This window comes from Wyeomyia smithii, chromosome 2 (assembly GCF_029784165.1).
Source record: "Wyeomyia smithii strain HCP4-BCI-WySm-NY-G18 chromosome 2, ASM2978416v1, whole genome shotgun sequence".
Taxonomy (NCBI): Eukaryota; Metazoa; Arthropoda; class Insecta; order Diptera; family Culicidae; genus Wyeomyia; species Wyeomyia smithii.
The window spans coordinates 135,461,266-135,480,435 of record NC_073695.1 but is presented as its reverse complement, the minus strand read 5'-3'; the positions used below and the strand labels follow the sequence as shown (position 1 = coordinate 135,480,435).

The 19,170-nt window shown below is 38.9% G+C and overlaps 1 protein-coding gene across 1 annotated transcript in view; it reads left to right on the top strand.

The window, feature by feature from the left end:
• Nucleotides 1-18,559, top strand: part of LOC129719931 (uncharacterized) — a 25,146-nt gene extending 6,587 nt beyond the window's left edge. The window contains exon 3 of the mRNA XM_055671343.1: nt 17,868-18,559. Within this exon, the coding sequence (XP_055527318.1) occupies nt 17,868-18,559 (692 nt within the window). The remainder of the gene's footprint in view (nt 1-17,867) is intronic.
• The last annotated feature ends 611 nt before the right edge of the window (nt 18,560-19,170 follow it).

Genomic DNA, 19,170 nt, shown 5'->3' with positions numbered 1-19,170 from the left:
TTGATAAGTCGACACGATTTGGAATATTCGAAGAAGGGTTAATATTATGGGACATGTGATTGAAATACAATGTCATAAAACGGGTTTGAGAATTAAGTTCGATTAACCTTTCAAAATTTTTAATCACAGGACGGTTCAAGACCTCACATTTGATAAGAATGCGAGAAGACAGGCTCCAGAAGCGGTTTTTCAATGGTAGTACTCCAGCTAAGACCTCCAAACTCATCGTATGGGTCGACTGCATGCAACCCAAGGCGATACGCAAACAACGATATTGTATTCGCTCCAGTTTGATCAAATGTGTGTTTGCTGCGGAGCGGAAGCAGAAACACCCGTACTCAATGACAGACAATATCGTTGTTTGGTAAAGCCTTATAAGGTCTCCTGGGTGGGCTCCCCACCATTGTCCGGTTATTGTACGAAGAAAATTCACTCTTTGTTGACATTTTTTCATCAGATACCTAACGTGACAACCCCAGGTGCCTTTAGAGTCGAACCAGACACCAAGATATTTGTGTACCAAAACCTGAGAAATCGTTTTACCCATTAATTGTGTTTGAAGCTGAGCAGGTTCATGCTTCCTAGAAAAAACTACTATCTCAGTCTTCTCCGGTGAGAATTCGATACCAAGCTGTAAAGCCCAAGCAGACAAATTGTCCAAGGTATCTTGCAATGGTCCTTGCAAATCGGCAGCTTTGGCTCCTGTAACAGAGATTACACTGTCGTCTGCAAGTTGTCTTGTCGTGCATGAATTTGCCGGACATTCGTCGATGTCATTTACATAAAAGTTGTAAAGAAGAGTGCTTAAACATGAGCCCTGGGGAAGACCCATGTAGCTAATGCGAAAAGTTGCCAAATCGCCGTCATAAATGCATGTGCTTTTCGGACAGCAAATTGTGCAAAAAATTGTTCAAAATTGGAGAAAATCCTTGTCGGTGAAGTTTACCCGAAAGAATGTCAATAGAAACGGAATCAAAAGCCCCCTTAATGTCCAAGAACGCAGACGCCATTTGTTCTTTGCAAGCATACGCCAGCTGAATATCTGTTGAAAGCAACGCAAGACAATCATTCGTCCCTTTGGCACGGCGGAAGCCAAATTGAGTATCTGATAGTAGACCATTTGATTCGACCCAGCGGTCTAAACGACGGAGTATCATTTTTTCCATCAATTTCCGGATACAGGATAGCATTGCAATCGGCCTATAAGAGTTGTGATCAGAAGCTGGTTTCCCTGGTTTTTGGATGGCGATCACCTTCACTTGCCTCCAATCCTGCGGTACAATGTTTTGCTCCAGGAACTTATTGAACAAGTTCAACAAGCGCCTCTTGGCATTGCCGGGTAGATTCTTCAACAAGTTGAATTTGATTCTATCTAACCCAGGTGCGTTATTGTTACAGGACAGGAGGGCAACTGAAAATTCTGCCATCGTAAAATGTGATTCTATCGCGTCGTGACCCGGAGACGTATCGCGAACAAAGTTTTGCGCAGGAACAGAGTCCGGACATACTCTCCTGGCAAAATCAAATATCCACCGACTTGAAGACTCCTCGCTTTCGTTGACCGTTACGCGATTCCGCATTCTTCGGGCTGTGTTCCAAAGAGTGCTCATCGATGTCTCCCTCGACGTCTCGTTCACGAACCGACGCCAATATCCGCGTTTCTTTGCTTTAGCCAGGCTTTTAAGCTTGGTATTAAGCTCCGAATACCGTATATAGTCGCCGGGTATACCTCCCTTCTGGTAGGCCAAAAACGCGTCGGATCTTTGCGTGTAGACATCGGAGCACTCTTTGTCCCACCACGGAGTTGGAGGCCGCTCTTTGATCGTTACGCCGGGATATTTCTTCGTTTGGGCTTGCAACGCGGCGTCGAAGATTAAGCCTGCGAGGAGGTTGTATTCTTCAAGTGGTGGGTGATGTTGTATCGACTCGACCGCTTTTGAAATCATTTCCTCGATTGGAAGTTATACAATCGACATTCCGTGTGAGGTCATACGGAATGTCAATTGGTCGCATGCGAGTTGAACCGTTAGTAATTGAAATAAGAATAGGCAGATGGTCGCTACCGTGAGGATCGAGGATTACCTTCCATGTGCAATCCAACCGTAGCGACGTCGAACATAAGGATAGATCCTAAGCGCTTGGGCGCGCTGGAGGTTTCGGGATACGTGTCATTTCACCGTTGTTCAAAATAGTCATGTCGAAGTCATCGCAAAGGCTATAGATTAAAGAGGAGCGGTTGTCATTGTAGGGGGAACCCCAAGCCACACCATGAGAGTTGAAGTCTCCCAAAATCAAACGTGGCGAGGGAAGAAGCTCTATTAAGTCAAAGAGCAACCGTTGCCCAACCTGTGCTCTGGGAGGAATATATATTGAGGCAATACAAAGCTCTTTACCTTGTATTGTCATTTGACATGCGACAACTTCGATGCCTGAAATCGAGGAGAGGTTAATACGATAGAAAGAATAGCACTTTTTAATCCCTAAAAGTACTCCTCCATATGGGGTGTCTCGATCAAGGCGAATAATATTAAAATCATGGAAGTTGAGATCAATATTTGAAGTAAGCCAAGTTTCACAAAGGGAAAATGCATCGCATTTGTTTCTATTTATTAAAACTTTAAATGAATCCATTTTTGGTAAAATACTTCTACAATTCCACTGTAAGACAGAGATAGAATCCTTCGTATACGCAGATGAATTAGGCATCGAAGGATACAATCGCTGCAAGGAGGGGCCATTGGGCAGTCAACTGCTTCAAAAATGATCTAACTGTTGGGAGGAATGCTGTAAGAAAAATTTTAATTGAATCGAGTACATTGAAAGTTTCAAAAATCCAGTCCACAGTGTCAGAAAATTTCACTAATCCAGAGTTTGTTTCATCAACTGGGAGTGCAAAAGGAACAACTGGGGTTTTAGATGTTCCTGGCAGTGCTGGGAACTCCTTCTGGGACTTTAAATTTGCAAGCCCAGGAGGAGTTTGCTTCGGTTTTTCCGCAGCACTGTTTGGTTTGTTTGTAACTTTCATTTCACTTTGAGAAATCTTAGGACCTTTTCGGGGAAGTTTAGGAGAGGAAATATTTTTCCTCTTTCTAGGCGCCCCAGGATTGGCATAAGTTGTTCCCGCTGGTGAATCGTCAGAATCGGTTTCATCAGAGGACAACAGATCAAAGGGGTTCGATGTTATGGTAGAAGTGGTCACGGTCTTCTTCAGCATCTCAGCGTAAGATCACTTTGAACGCTCCCTCAGTGACCGCTTGATTTTATCTCTGCGCTGCATGTACACCGGGCATGTGGAGATCTCATGCTGATTTTCCCCGCAGTGAATACATTTTTCAGCATTTACACTGCAAGAATCGTCCGCATGAGTTTCTCCACACTTGCTACATCGTGCCTTATTGCAGCAGTGGGCGGCTGTGTGGCCTAGCTGCTTGCAATTGGTGCAATTCATAACACGGGGTACAAACAATCGCACAGGTAGACGAACCCGATCGATCGAGACGTGGCTAGGGAGAGCAGATCCGGCAAACGTAACACGAAACGAGTCTGACGGAGTGTACACTTTTGTGCCGTTGATAAGAGACACAGACCGCAATTGCTTGCAATCTATGATCTTTACTTTTACGTCGTGACAGACTCGAATCGGTTATGAAACCGTCGATCTCCACGTCTCGTGCGGGTATATAAACGCGATACTCGCGTGTGAAAAGCTCGGAGCGAGCAATAGTGTTGGCCTGTTCCAGGTCGCTGACCACGACACGGAGCTTGTTGGGTCTGACCTTGGAGATTTCGGTCACGACCTTGTACCCCTCCGTCAGGTCTTTCGAAATCTGCAGGATGTTCAACGGTTTCGATTTCGGTCCTGCTTTTGGCCGAAAGAAAACAGTAAAGCTGCCCTGAGATCCGTCCGGGTAAAGCCTGGGGCGAGGGGGGACTGGAGAATTAACAGAGGAAGGGTTGGCAGGAGGGACAGGGTCGGAGGGGTTCGGGGATGGTGGCACGGGAGGCGAGGGATCTACATCCATCGCGCTAAATCTAGCGCACTAGCGCGGACAAAACACGTACCTCTTTACTTCTCCTTTCAGCAGGGTAGGTTGTCCGAACGGTCGAAGCTGCAGCCGTTACAGCCAGCAGCACCAATACAGCAGCTCCAAACAGCCGCCAGCAGCGAGCCGGGTGTGTGATCACTCAGCACAGCGACACAACTCGCTGTCAACTGTTGGCTTCTTCTTTTTCCTCCTTTGTGTTGACATTCTCGTCCACTGCTGTAGCGCAAATCACTTAGCGGCCAAATCGGCTTACGCACCAGCAAACAGCCACGATGCGAAACAGTTGCACAAAGGCGGGCGACCTTGAACCTTCACTCGACCAGGCAAACAATGCCAACACTTGCTCGCGCGTCTTATGTTTTATATTCTATCGGAGCGATCACCAAACACATCCGATACTGATGCGTGTTCGGCACAGAATGAATTATTATTATTATTATTATTATTATTATTATTATTATTATTATTATTATTTTTATTATTATTATTATTATAATTGTTATTATTGTTATTATTATTGTTATTATTATTATTATTATTATTATTATTATTATTATTATTATTATTATTATTATTATTATTATTATTATTATTATTATTATTATTATTATTATTATTATTATTATTATTATTATTATTATTATTATTATTATTATTATTATTATTATTATTATTATTATTATTATTATTATTATTATTATTATTATTATTATTATTATTATTATTATTATTATTATTATTATTATTATTATTATTATTATTATTATTATTATTATTATTATTATTATTATTATTATTATTATTATTATTATTATTATTATTATTATTATTATTATTATTATTATTATTATTATTATTATTATTATTATTATAATTTTTATTATTATTATTATTATTATTATTATTATTTTTATTATTTTTATTATTATAATTATTATTATTATTATTATTATTATTATTATTATTATTATTATTATTATTATTATTATTATTATTATTATTATTATTATTATTATTATTATTATTATTATTATTATTATTATTATTATTATTATTATTATTATTATTATTATTATTATTATTATTATTATTATTATTATTATTATTATTATTATTATTATTATTATTATTATTATTATTATTATTATTATTATTATTATTATTATTATTATTATTATTATTATTATTATTATTATTATTATTATTATTATTATTATTATAATTATTATTATTATTATTATAATTATTATTATTATTATTATTATTATTTTTTTTTTTTTTTCTTCATCTATAGTTTATTTGACACGGCACAAATACAATTCAATGTTTAACGGCGCCAATTATATCTGGTAGCTTACTTTCTAAAGTATCTTAATAACTAAAAGAAAATTTTTTATCCTCGCTGCCGACTACGAGCTGAAACTAAATCTAACTTAAAGCTAGAATATTTTGCATTAAAAGCACAGGATTGCTGTTTGATGGTTTTCATTGCCATAGGTAAGCAGCATATTAAATTTGTTCCGCTGCTGGGCCAAGATATTACGGACTGGCATATTGGGTTGTTTCCATCGGGTCTTGAGAGTATCGTGCGGGTCTGATTGCTGTTTCCGGATCCGGGGTCTTAACGTGTTCTTGTCGTTTGGTTGGATGTAGGCGGAAGGGGATAGGACTAAACTGGGGCGTGGATGGATTTCAGGAAAACGTATATAAGGGACATGTAGGATAGGTCACGGCTCGCCAAGACATCACGAACAGGAACAGCCGGCTGCCTACCTTCGGCCTGCAGGGAAGCTATTAATCTAGACCTGGCGTCACGGTGTACAGGGCATGACCAAACAACGTGCTCTATGTCGTGATAACCTTCACCACAGGCACAGATACCACTCTCCCCGAGCCCAACATGACGGAGATGCGCGTCAAATCTATAGTGATTGGACATAAGCCGGGACATCACGCAAATGAAATCCCGACCTACATCCAACCCCTTGAACCACGGGTTCGTCGATACCTTGGGGATTATGGAATGTAACCACCTTCCCAGTTCCCCCTTGGTCCAAGAATTTTGCCAACTGATGATCGTATTCTGACGTACAAATGAGAAAAATTCATTAAAGGCAATTGGTCTTTCATAAATTCCACCGTTTGTTGCGCCCACCTTAGCCAAAGAGTCCGCTTTCTCATTGCCCAGTATCGAGCAGTGAAAAGGGACCCACGCTAAGGTAATCTGATGCGATTTTTCGGATAAAGCACTCAGATGTTCCCGTTTTTTCCCCAGGAAATACGGAGAGTGCTTAACATCTTTAATCGATCGGAGAGCCTCAATGGAACTGAGACTGTCCGTAAAGATGAAATAATGGTCCGTGGGCATTTTTTCGATAATCCCTAGGGTGTACTGAATTGCAGCTAATTCTGCGACGTAAACAGAAGCAGGATTATCGAGCTTATGGGAGACGGTTAAATTGTTATTGAAGATACCGAAGCCAGTGGACCCATCAAGAAGTGATCCGTCAGTGTAGTACATATTGTCGTAGTTGATGTTTCGATATTTATTGGAAAAAATTTTAGGGATCTGCTGCACGCGTTAATGATCCGGGATTCCACGAGTTTCTTCTATCATGGATGTATCGAAAAACACAGTAGAATCAGAAGTATTTGATAAGTCGACACGATTTGGAATATTCGAAGAAGGGTTAATATTTTGGGACATGTGATTGAAATACAATGTCATAAAACGGGTTTGAGAATTAAGTTCGATTAACCTTTCAAAATTTTCAATCACGGGACGGTTCAAGACCTCACATTTGATTAGAATACGAGAAGACAGGCTCCAGAAGCGGGTTTTCAATGGTAGTACTCCAGCTATGATCTCCAAACTCATCGTATGGGTCGATTGCATGCAACCCAAGGCGATACGCAAACAACTATATTGTATTCGCTCCAGTTTGATCAAATGTGTGTTTGCTGCGGAGCGGAAGCAGAAACACCCGTACTCAATGACAGACAATATCGTTGTTTGGTAAAGCCTTATAAGGTCTCCTGGGTGGGCTCCCCACCATTGTTCGGTTATTGTACGAAGAAAATTCACTCTTTGTTGACATTTTTTCATCAGATACCTCACGTGACAACCCCAGGTGCTTTTAGAGTCGAACCAGACACCAAGATATTTGTGTACCAAAACCTGAGAAATCGTTTTACCCATTAATTGTGTTTGAAGCTGAGCAGGTTCATGCTTCCTAGAAAAAACTACTATCTCAGTCTTCTCCGGAGAGAATTCGATACCTAGCTGTAAAGCCCAAGCAGACAAATTGTCCAAGGTATCTTGCAATGGTCCTTGCAAATCGGCAGCTTTGGCTCCTGTAACAGAGATTACACTGTCGTCTGCAAGTTGTCTTATCGTGCATGAATTTGCCAGACATTCGTCGATGTCATTTACATAAAAGTTGTAAAGAAGGGGGCTTAAACATGAGCCCTGGGGAAGACCCATGTAGCTAATGCGAAAAGTTGCCAAATCGCCGTGCGTAAAATGCATGTGCTTTTCGGACAACAAATTGTGCAAAAAATTGTTCAAAATTGGAGAAAATCCTTGTCGGTGAAGTTTACCCGAAAGAATGTCAATAGAAACGGAGTCAAAAGCCCCCTTAATGTCCAAGAACGCAGACGCCATTTGTTCTTTGCGAGCATACGCCAGCTGAATATCTGTTGAAAGCAACGCAAGACAATCATTTGTCCCTTTGGCACGGCGGAAGCCAAATTGAGTATCTGATAGTAGACCATTTAATTCGACCCAATGGTCTAAACGACGGAGTATCATTTTTTCCATCAATTTCCGGATACAGGATAGCATTGCAATTGGCCTATAATAGTTGTGATCAGAAGCTGGTTTCCCTGGTTTTTGGATGGCGATCACCTTCACTTGCCTCCAATCCTGCGGTACAATGTTTTGCTCCAGGAACTTATTGAACAAGTTCAACAAGCGCCTCTTGGCATTGCCGGGTAGATTCTTCAACAAGTTGAATTTGATTCTATCTAACCCAGGCGCGTTATTGTTACAGGACAGGAGGGCAACTGAAAATTCTGCCATCGTAAAAGGTGATTCTATCGCGTCGTGGCCCGGAGACGCATCGCGAACAATGTTTTGCTCAGGAACAGAGTCCGGACATACTTTCCTGGCAAAATCAAATATCCACCGACTTGAAGACTCCTCGCTTTCGTTGACCGTTACGCGATTCCGCATTCTTCGGGCTGTGTTCCAAAGAGTGTTCATCGATGTCTCCCTTGACGTCTCGTTCACGAACCGACGCCAATATCCGCGTATCTTTGCTTTAGCCAAACTTTTAAGCTTGGTATTAAGCTCCGAATACCGTAAATAGTCGCCAGGTTTACCTCCCTTCTGGTAGGCCTTAAACGCGTCGGATCTTTGCGTGTAGACATCGGAGCACTCTTTGTCCCACCACGGAGTGGGAGGCCGTTCTTTGATCGTTACGCCGGGATATTTCTTCGTTTGGGCTTGCAACGCGGCGTCGAGAATCAAGCCCGCGAGGAGGTTGTATTCTTCAGGTGGTGGATTATGTTGAATCGACTCGACCGCTTTTGAAATCATTTCCTCGTATAACTTCCAAACGACATTCCGTGTGAGGTCATACGAAATGTCAATTGGTCGCATGCGAGTCGACCCGTTATTAATTGAAATAAGAATAGGCAAATGGTCGCTACCGTGGGGATCAAGGATTACCTTCCATGTGCAAGCCAACCGTAGCGACGTCGAACATAAGGATAGATCCAAAGCGCTTGGGCGCGCTGGAGGTTTCGGGATACGTGTCATTTCACCGTTGTTTAAAATAGTCATGTCGAAGTTATCGCAAAGGTTATAGATTAAAGAGGAGCGGTTATCATTGTATGGGGAACCCCAAGCCACGCCATGAGAGTTGAAGTCTCCCAAAATCAAACGTGGCGAGGGAAGAAGTTCTATTAAATCAAAGAGCAGCCGTTGCCCAACCTGTGCTCTGGGAGGAATATATATTGAGGCAATACAAAGCTCTTTACCTTGTATTGTCATTTGACATGCGACAACTTCGATGCCTGGAATCGAGGGGAGGTTAATACGATAGAAAGAATAGCACTTTTTAATCCCTAAAAGTACTCCTCCATATGGGGTGTCTCGATCAAGGCGAATAATATTAAAATCATGGAAGTTGAGATCAATATTTGAAGTAAGCCAAGTTTCACAAAGGGAAAATGCATCGCATTTGTTTTTATTTATCAAAACTTTAAACGAATCAATTTTTGGTAAAATACTTCTACAATTCCACTGTAAGACAGAGATAGAATCCTTCATATACGCAGTTGAATTAGGCATCGAAGGATACAATCGCTGCAAGGAGGGGCCATTGGGCAGTCAACTGCTTCAAAAATGATCTAACTGTTGGGAGGAATGCTGTAAGAAAAATTTTAATTGGATCGGGTATATTGAAATTTTCAAAAATCCAGTCCACAATGTCAGAAAATTTCACTAATCCAGAGTTTGTTTCATCAACTGGATGTGCAAAAGGAACAACTGGGGTTTTACATGTTCCTGGCAGTGCTGGGAACTCCTTCTGGGACTTTAAATTTGCAAGCCCAGGAGGAGTTTGCTTCGGTTTTTCCGCAGCACTGTTTGGTTTGTTCGTACTTTTCATTACACTTTGGGAAATCTTAGGACCTTTACGGGGAAGTTTAGGAGAAGAAACATTTTTCCTCTTCCTAGACTCCCCAGGATTGGCATAAGATGTTCCCGCTGATGAATCGTCAGAATCGGTTTCATCGGAGGGCAACAGATCAAAGGGGTTCGATGTTATGGTAAAAGTGGTCACGGTCTTCTTCAGCATCTCAGCGTAAGAACGCTTTGAACGCTCCTTAAGTGACCGCTTGATTTTATCTCTGCGCTGCATGTACACCGGGCATGTGGAGAGCTCATGCTGGTTTTCCCCACAGTGAATACATTTTTCAGCATTAACACTGCAAGAATCTTCCGCATGAGTCTCCCCACACTTGCTACATCGTGCCTTATTGCAGCAGTAGGCGGCTGTGTGGCCTAACTACTTGCAATTGGTGCAATTCATAACACGGGGTACATACAATCGCACAGGCAGACGAACCCGGTCGATCGAGACGTGGCTAGGGAGTGCAGATCCGGCAAACGTAACGCGAAACGAGTCTGACGGAGTGTAAACTTTTTTACCGCCGACGAGAGACATGGACCGCAATTGCTTACAATCCAAAATCTTCGCCTGTGTTTCGGTATTTTTGAAGCAACCGGTTGCGCTTTTTAGGATACACTCGACAGACAGACTCGAATCGGTTATGACACCGTCGATCTCCACGTCTCGTGCGGGTATGTAAACGCGATACTCGCGTGTGAAGAGCTCAGAGCAAGCGATAGCATTGGCCTGTGCCAGATCACTGACCACGACACGGAGCTTGTTAGGTCGGACCTTGGAAATTTCGGTCACGGCCTTGTAATAATATTATTATTACCCCTTCGTCAGGTCTTTTGAAATTTGCAGTATGTTTAATCGCTTTGAATTCACTCCTGCCTTTGGACGAAAATAAACAGTATAGCTGCCCTGTTGAGATCCGTCCGGGTAAAGCCTGGGGCGAGGGGGGACTGGAGAATGAACAGGGGAGGGGGTAACAGAAGGGTCAGGGTCAGGGGGGTTCGGGGATGGTGGCACGGGAGGCGAGGGATCTATATCCATCGCGCTAAATGTAGCGCACTAGCGAACTAGCGCCAACAAGAACACGTACCTCTTCACTTCTTCCTTCCAGCAGTGGTTGTCCGATCGTTCGAAGCTTCACCCAAAGCAGCCAGCAGCACCAGTACAGCAGCACCAATACAGCCACCAGCAGTGAGCCGGGTGTGAGATCACTCAGCACAGCGACACGGACTCGACTGTCAACTGATGGCCTTGAATAATACACTCTTTTGTTTGGCTATTCGTACACACGGACCGGATTGTAATAGAACGACCACTTTGCACGTCCGTTTCTGTCGAGTGTTCGACGCGGAATGATTATTATTATTATTATTAGTATTATTATTATTATTATTATTATTATTATTATTATTATTATTATTATTATTATTATTATTATTATTATTATTATTATTATTATTATTATTATTATTATTATTATTATTATTATTGTTATTATTATTATTGTTATTATTATTATTATTATTATTATTATTATTATTTTTATGATTATTATTATCATTATTATTATTATTATTATTATTATTATTATTATTATTATTATTATTATTATTATTATTATTATTATTATTATTATTATAATTAATATTATTATTATTATTATTATTATTATTATTATTATTATTATTATTATTATTATTATTATTATAATTATTATTATTATTATTATTATTATTATTATTATTATTATTATTATTGTTATTATTATTATTATTATTATTATTATTATTATTATTATTATTATTATTATTATTATTATTATTATTATAATTATAATTATTATTATTATTATTCTTATTATTATTATTATTGTTATTATTATTATTATTATTATTATTATGATTATAATTATTATTATTATTATTATTATTATTATTATTATTATTATTATTATTATTATTATTATTATTATTATTATCATTATTATTATTATTATTTTTATTATTATTATTATTACTATTATTATTACTATTATTATTATTATTATTATTATTATTATTATTATTATTATTATTATTATTATTATTATTATTATTATTATTATTATTATTATTATTATTATTATTATTATTATTATTATTATTATTATTATTATTATTATTATTATTATTATTATTATTATTATTATTATTATTATTATTATTATTATTATTATTATTATTATTATTATTATTATTATTATTATTATTATTATTATTATTATTATTATTATTATTATTATTATTATTATTATTATTATTATTATTATTATTATTATTATTATTATTATTATTATTATTATTATTATTATTATTATTATTATTATTATTATTATTATTATTGTTATTATTATTATTATTATTATTATTATTATTATTATTATTATTATTATTATTATTATTATTATTATTATTATTATTATTATTATTATTATTATTATTATTATTATTATTATTATTATTATTATTATTATTATTATTATTATTATTATTATTATTATTATTATATTTTTATTATAACCCCTCGTGCACCCATTTTTCGATCAGAAGACATAAAAGAAACAGGGTTCATAAAATTCTCTGATATTGTGGACTGGATATTTAAAACATTCAACATACCAGATCCCCTTCAAAATATTCTTCTTGCCCTTCTCCGTACAGTGAAAACCTATTTGAAGCAACTCACAGCAACTTGGCCCCTCATTTCAGCTATCGTATCTTTCGATGACTAATACGTCGAAAGAGGTTAGAAATTTTGTCACTTTGTTACAGTGGAACTGCAGAAGTATCATCCCCAAATTCGATTTATTTTCACATTTGATAAACACATACAATTGTGATGTGTTCGCGCTCTGTGAAACTTTTCTCAATTCAAATGACCAACTTAATTTCCACGATTTCAACATTATTCGTCGAGATCGAGACTCACACGGTGGAGGGGTACTTTTAGGGATCAAAAAGTGCTATTTTTTTCAGAATCGACCTCCCCTCGATCTCGAATATTGAAGTTGTTGCCATTCAAACGAATATGAATGGAAAATACCTTTGCCTTGTTTCGTTATATATTCCCCCATCCGCGCGGATTGAACAGAAGCAACTTATTGATATAGCAGAATTGCTTCCCGCACCTTTTTTTGATTTTGGGAGATTTTAACTCTCACTGTTCGCTAAGGGGGTCGCTGTACGACGACAACCGATCTTCTTTAATCTGTAACTTGATCGACGACTTCAATATGACAGTTTTGAATATTGGGTAAGCGACACGTGTATCTAATCCTCCAGCATGTGAAAGCGTGCTTGACCTATCCCTCTGCTCGACATCACTAGCGTTAGATTGCCAGTGGAAAGTAATCAACGATCCCCACGGTAGTAATCATCTTCCAATCGTTATATCAATTGCTAATGGTTCAACTCCTCCGAACCCAATCAATATTTCCTACGACCTTACACGTAATATTGATTGGAAGCGTTATGAGTTTATTATAGCGCAATCTATCGAGACTCACGAGGAACTTCCTCCGGAGAAAGAATACGCGTTCTTAGCTGGCTTGATCATCGACGCCGCGACTCAAGCTCAGACGAAACCGATACCCGGGGTAACGATTAGACAGCGCCCTCCCAACAAATGGTGGGACAAAGAGTGCTCTGAGCTGTACGCGCGAAGGTCCGCGGCGTATAAGGACTACCGGGAGTACGGCACTGTCAACCTGCTTCGAAAGTACGAGGCACTGGGCAGGCAGATGAAGAGCTTAGTAAAGGCGAAAAAACGCGGGTTCTGGCGGCGGTTAGTAAACGCGTTGTCGAGGGAAACAGCGATGAGCACTCTTTGGGATACCGCCAGGCGCATGCGGAACCGTAACGTTTCGAATGAAAGTGAGGAGTATTCAGATCGCTGGATACTCGATTTTGCCAAAAAGGTCTGTCCGGACTCTGTACCGGAACAGAAAACCTTTCGCGACGCTACCCGACTCTGCAAAATGACGCTTGTTGAATTTGTTCAACAAGTTTCTTGAGCTAAATATTGTTCCGCATGACTGGAGGGAAGTAAAAGTCATTGCTATTCGGAAACCCGGGAAACCTGCCTCTGATCACAATTCATATAGGCCGATTGCGATGCTCTCTTGCCTCCGGAAATTAATGGAGAAAATGATCCTCTTACGGTTAGACAAATGGGTCGAAACAAACGGGTTACTTTCAGATACTCAATTTGGCTTTCGCCGGGGCAAAGGGACGAACGATTGCCTAGCGTTGCTTTCTACTGAAATTCAACTAGCCTTTGCTCGAAAAGAACAAATGGCTTCTGCGTTCATGGATATTAAGGGGGCTTTTGACTCTGTCTCTGTAGAAGTTTTAAGCGCGAAACTTCATTCGCAGGGACTTCCACCAAATTTGAATAACTTTTTGCTCAATTTGTTGTCAGAAAAGCATATGTATTTCTCACATGGCGATTCGACAACTTCCCGAATTAGTTACATGGGCCTTCCCCAGGGCTCATGTTTAAGTCCTCTCTTATATAATTTTTACGTCAATGACATCGATGAATGTCTTGCAAATGCATGCACGCTACGGCAACTTGCAGACGATAGCGTTGTATCCATTACTGGTAGCGAGGCTAGCGATCTGCAAGGACCATTGCAAGATACCTTAGACAATTTGTCTGAATGGGCTCTTAAGCTGGGTATCGAATTCTCTCCGGAGAAAACTGAGCTGGTCGTTTTTTCTAGGAAGCATAACCCAGCTCAGCTGCAGCTCCTACTAACGGGTGTCACAAAATATCAAAAAATTGGTCGCAGTGACGAAAATACCCAACACGGAAAAAAAAACGGGTAAAACGATCTCTCAGGTTTTAGTCGCTAAAAATCTCGGGGTCTGGTTCGACTCTAAATGCACCTGGGCTTGTTATATTAGGTATCTGACACAAAAATGCCAACAGAGGATTAATTTTCTTCGTACGATTACCGGAACTTGGTGGGGTGCTCACCATGGAGACCTTCTAAGGTTATACTAAACAACGATATTGTCAGTTCTTGAGTACGGCTGTTTTTGCTTTCGCTCCGCCGCGAACACGCACATTATAAAATTAGAGAGAATACAATATCGTTGTTTGCGTATTGCCTTGGGTTGCATGCAGTCGACCCATACGATGAGTCTTGAAGTGCTAGCGGGTATTCTTCCGTTGAAACATCGTTTTTGGAATCTCTCTTACCGGTTGCTAATTCGATGTACGGTCATGAACACATTAGTAATTGAAAATTTCGAGAGGTTGGTCGACCTTCAATTCCAAACCAGATTTATGACTTTATGTTTTGACTACATGGCTCAAGATATTAACCCTTCTTCATACGTTCCCTTCAATGTCGCACCGTTAGATACTTCTAACAATGCTATATTCTTCGACACCACCATGAAAGAAGACATTATTGGTATCCCGGATCAATAACGCCCACAAGAGATCCCTAAGATTTTTTCAAATAAGTTTAAACATGTGAGTTGTGATAAAATGTTTTATACTGACGGATCTAATCTAGATGAATCCACTGGCTTCGGTGTTTTCCACGAAAATTTTACCGCCTCCTACAAACTCGATGCTCCTGCTTCCGTGTACGTCGCAGAACTTGCTGCTATTCAGTACTCTCTTCGGATCATCGAAACCCTGCCCATAGACCACTACTTCATCTTCACAGACAGTCTCAGTGCCATTGAGGCTCTACGATCGATGAAGACTGTGAAGCACACCCCGTATTTTCTGGGGAAAATACGGCGGTTTTTAAGTGCTTTAACAGATAAAAATTACTGGGTTAGCTTAGCGTGGGTCCCTTTTCATTGTTCCATTCCGGGCAATGAAAAGGCTGACGCTTTAGCTAAGGTGGGTGCTATTGATGGCGGTATTTATGTAAGACCAATTGCTTATGATGAATTTTAAAGCATTTTGCGTCAGAGAACAGTCAACAGTTGGCAATCATCATGAAACTCAGATGAACTGGGACGGTGGCTACATTCCATTTTTCCTAAGGTATCGACGAAAGCATGGTTCAAGGGGTTGGATGTAGGTCGGGACTTCATTCGCGTGATGTCCAGACTTATGTCCAATCACTACACGTTTAACACGCATCTCTTTCGTATAGGGCTTGTAGACAGTAATCACTGCGTTTGTGGCGATGGCTACCATGACATCGAACATGTTGTTTGGTCGTGTACCGAATACTGTGGTGTGTTTTTTTTTTTATGAAACCTCTTTGCTTTATTGTTCAATTTCTAATTTATATGTGTATAGTCAAATAATTATTTAAACTTATCAAATTTAAATTTTCAGGAATTGTATCTCTAATGTACATGATGTATCTTATGAATAGTTTCAAAATATTGCCCATTGCTGTTCTCCGTGTGCCTTGTAGTTCAGGGTATTGTAGAGTGACAAATGCTGTAGTTCTTCCTCGCAGAGTTGTTATTTGACGTTTAACATGTTGCCATAGAATTTCTACCTCTGCACACGCTGCAAATTTGTAAAAAATTGTTTCTTCGGTGGCGCACACCCTACAATTTGGATTAGCACGGCGATTTTCAGTGAATAATAATGCGTTGTGTCCCATCTTCTCATTAAAAATCAAATAATACGCTGTTTTTTCTTCTGAAGACAATTCCTTGTGACTTATATTTCTCCAAACTCTCCTCCAATCTCGATCGATGATATTTTCAATTCTATTATCAGGCAGACGATCAAGGAGATCGTTGTAAACTGCATTTGCTGTCGGGTTTGTCATGATTTGTGTTGGCATTCGCGAATATAGCTTCAGTATGTCTTTGATGTGCGGTAAGTCTCGTATTAAGCTGGCGGTTTCCCTTCTGTTATTGACATTGCGAAGGTATCCTTCCTGGTATGGAAGCTGTCTTTTGGTTTGCAAAAATCGGTTTAGCAGTAGCGATTTGCTTTTTATAATCGGACAATGTGTATCGTTTCGATTCCTGTAGTATTACGTAGAAGAGAAATTATAAATAAATAAAAAAAAAAAGAAAGAAAAAAAAAACATCTCAGTAGGTTGGTCAGCTAGAGGAACTCGGTTCAACAATTGTTTAGCTTTCTTGCAATGACCTAACCTTTTACTTACATAAGCTGCGACAAGCAACACAGTCGCAAGAAGTTCAAGAACAACACATTAGGTAAACAGTTATTGACCTTAGTCATGCGCAGCAGAGCAGCAAGGTTTGTGTCAAGTTAATGTTTAGGTTTATGCGCAACGGTAGCAATGTTTTGTTTAGTTTATGTTTAGGTTTACAAAATAAAAGAAAAAGTTGGACCGCGGTTGAGGAGCTATCTGGTCTGTTCTGCGGCCAGAGGGATATAATTGGATAATTGAATTGAGTCAGGGGAGTAGAGATCAAGCCGGTGAGGAGAAACCACGGAGTCCCACCGAAGAAAAAACAAAAAAGGAAGGTGTAAAGGTAGAGTGTAGTTATAAGTAGTGTAAGTTGATGTGTGAATAAACACCAAGTAAATCGGAAGAAGTTGTTAGTGAAACGCCGAGTGCAATATCACATTAATAGGGAAAAAGCCAGTGCCCCAGCCGCCGCTACATATGGTGACAGCAGGAAAAACACTAGGAAGTGTTAGGAACGCCAGCAATAAAGGACGAAATCAACCGTGCAACATGGAAGTAGGCAAGCTGTGGTGAGTAACTCAAGCCATTTTTTTTTTGTTTTGTTTTTTTTTCTTTTCGTAAGATGTGTGTGATCGCTAGTGATAGATTAAAGTGAAAAAATATAGTAGATGACTAGGTTGGAAGACATTAAAGAATATATTGACAGGGAGTATAAGAACCTCTGCAAGAGCATAAACAGGGCGAGAACACAAACGGGAGTTAATACAAAGAGGCGGTTGCTAGAAGAGCATTTAGAAGAGTTTGAATCTATCCTAAAGAAATATGAAGATAAAATTCCGACAAGAGATTGGAATAAATTAACAGATGACTTTGAGTTCGTTAAGACAAAAGTCGAATTATCTTTGAAAATTTTGAATAGCACAGTTTTAATCCCTGAAAAGGAACGAAAACAACGCCGAAATTCGGAATATTGTCTGGAAATTGTCATTCCAGCATACGAACAGAACGACATATCTGTTTTAGAGATATCACAAGCTTGGGAGGATCTTCCTTTTACTTCGTCATTCAAGCAAGTAGAAAAAGAAAAAAGTGGTAGCTACATAGAAAGTAAATTCCTAGATCATATCAAAGATCTAGAAGAAGAATTTGTGGAAAATAATATTTCCATCAACCAAATAAGTCTAAAGCAAATTGAAGATTTAGACTTAGACGAAACCAGTTTTTGCGTAGTTATAGAGAAATTGAAAGATCGATTTTCGAGAGACAGTTTCTACTTCAATCGGACGTTGAAACCAAAATTCATGATGGCAGACCCAGCACCTTACGAATTTCCAATGGTCATGGCTATGCAATCGATTCCGGAGTTTCATGGGAAGCACGAACAACTTCGTCCATTTCTGATATTAATCGACTACTTCGCAGAAAAAATACCAGAAAAAGAAGATCAGACACCGCTCTTGAATGTTGTATACACAAAGCTAAGAGGAGAAGCGCTAACGCGACTCACAGAAATAGAAGACGACAACTGGGAGAAAGTTAAAACGAATTTAGAAAGCGCTTTCAATGGAGAATCGACGATAGGATCTCTAATCAAACAAATCGAAACTTTAGTTCAAGGAGATACCGAAAGTTTTGAAAATACAGAAGTAGGGCTGCAAAACTTTACCACCAAACAACCCAATTGAAAAACCATGATAACGATGACGAATGTTTTGTAGGAGCGTCATTAAGAAGACACTTTTTAGCAGGTCTGAACAGTCGAGCATTAGCGTTTGCAGGAAAATCACAGAGGGAAAAATCATTTCTAGATTTATTAGAGTGGCTCCAAAAAGAATATGACGATGAAGAAGAACTGAAAGACTTTCATAACAGACTTCACCCTACGAGAATGGTAGGCAGCACACGACAAAACCCTAATAATAATCATTCTAGAGGAAACAATAATCAGCATCAGAACTACAACAATAACATCCGTGGAACTAACAATAATCATTCTAGAGGAAACAATAATCAGCATCAGAACTACAACAATAACATCCGTGGAACTAACAATAATTATTCTAGGAAACAATAATCAGCAATATAACTACAATAATAATTTTCGTGGAAGCAATAATCATTATAGAGGGAACAATAATAATTCATGCAATTCTAGAAACTTGAATCAGCAAAATTTTAGAGATAACGGATTTCAAAATGGTTATACGAACAATCGGTACCAGTCTAATGGTTCTTATAATAGAAGCAATTTCAATCAGCCTTCACAACCTCATACCTATCAAGCGTTTAATCAAAA